The 362-nt window shown below is 45.9% G+C and overlaps 1 protein-coding gene across 1 annotated transcript in view; it reads right to left on the bottom strand.

Annotated features, from left to right (window-relative positions):
* The window catches only part of CIRBP (cold inducible RNA binding protein), a 1,746-nt gene extending 1,411 nt beyond the window's left edge, over positions 1-335 (bottom strand). Inside the window, exon 1 of the mRNA XM_010144701.1 lies at positions 227-335. Coding sequence (XP_010143003.1) covers positions 227-247 — 21 coding nt within the window. The 5' untranslated portion in view covers positions 248-335. The remainder of the gene's footprint in view (positions 1-226) is intronic.
* Positions 336-362: the final 27 nt, after the last annotated feature.

The raw sequence follows: 362 nt of genomic DNA, 5'->3' as shown, positions 1-362 counted from the left end.
ACTAAGCCAACTAGCCACTAAACGCATCTTCAAGCAACATACAGAGATATTCTTGCGCAGTGTCACCATCCTTCAGTCACATCGCTTTACCACTTCATACTCTTCATCACTTCTACCGTTTCATGGGCTCAAGTCATGGTTATTTATCCTTTCTCCCACTGCACACAGGCACATCTTTCATGCTTCTCCCAGTTTAGGGGACAGAAGCTGCTCGAAGGCTCCTTACCTTCCCGTTCATGGCCATCATCGCGTCTTTAGCGTCATCTATGTTCTCAAAAGTCACAAACCCAAAACCTCTGGATCTCTGAGTCTCTCTGTCTTTCACCACCACAACTATAGAGAAGAAGAAGAACACCACAGCA

This window comes from Buceros rhinoceros, unplaced genomic scaffold (assembly GCF_000710305.1).
Source record: "Buceros rhinoceros silvestris isolate BGI_N320 unplaced genomic scaffold, ASM71030v1 scaffold30581, whole genome shotgun sequence".
Lineage (NCBI taxonomy): Eukaryota > Metazoa > Chordata > Aves > Bucerotiformes > Bucerotidae > Buceros > Buceros rhinoceros.
The sequence above is the reverse complement of the archived record's forward strand: the minus strand, read 5'-3'. Positions and strand labels throughout refer to the sequence as shown.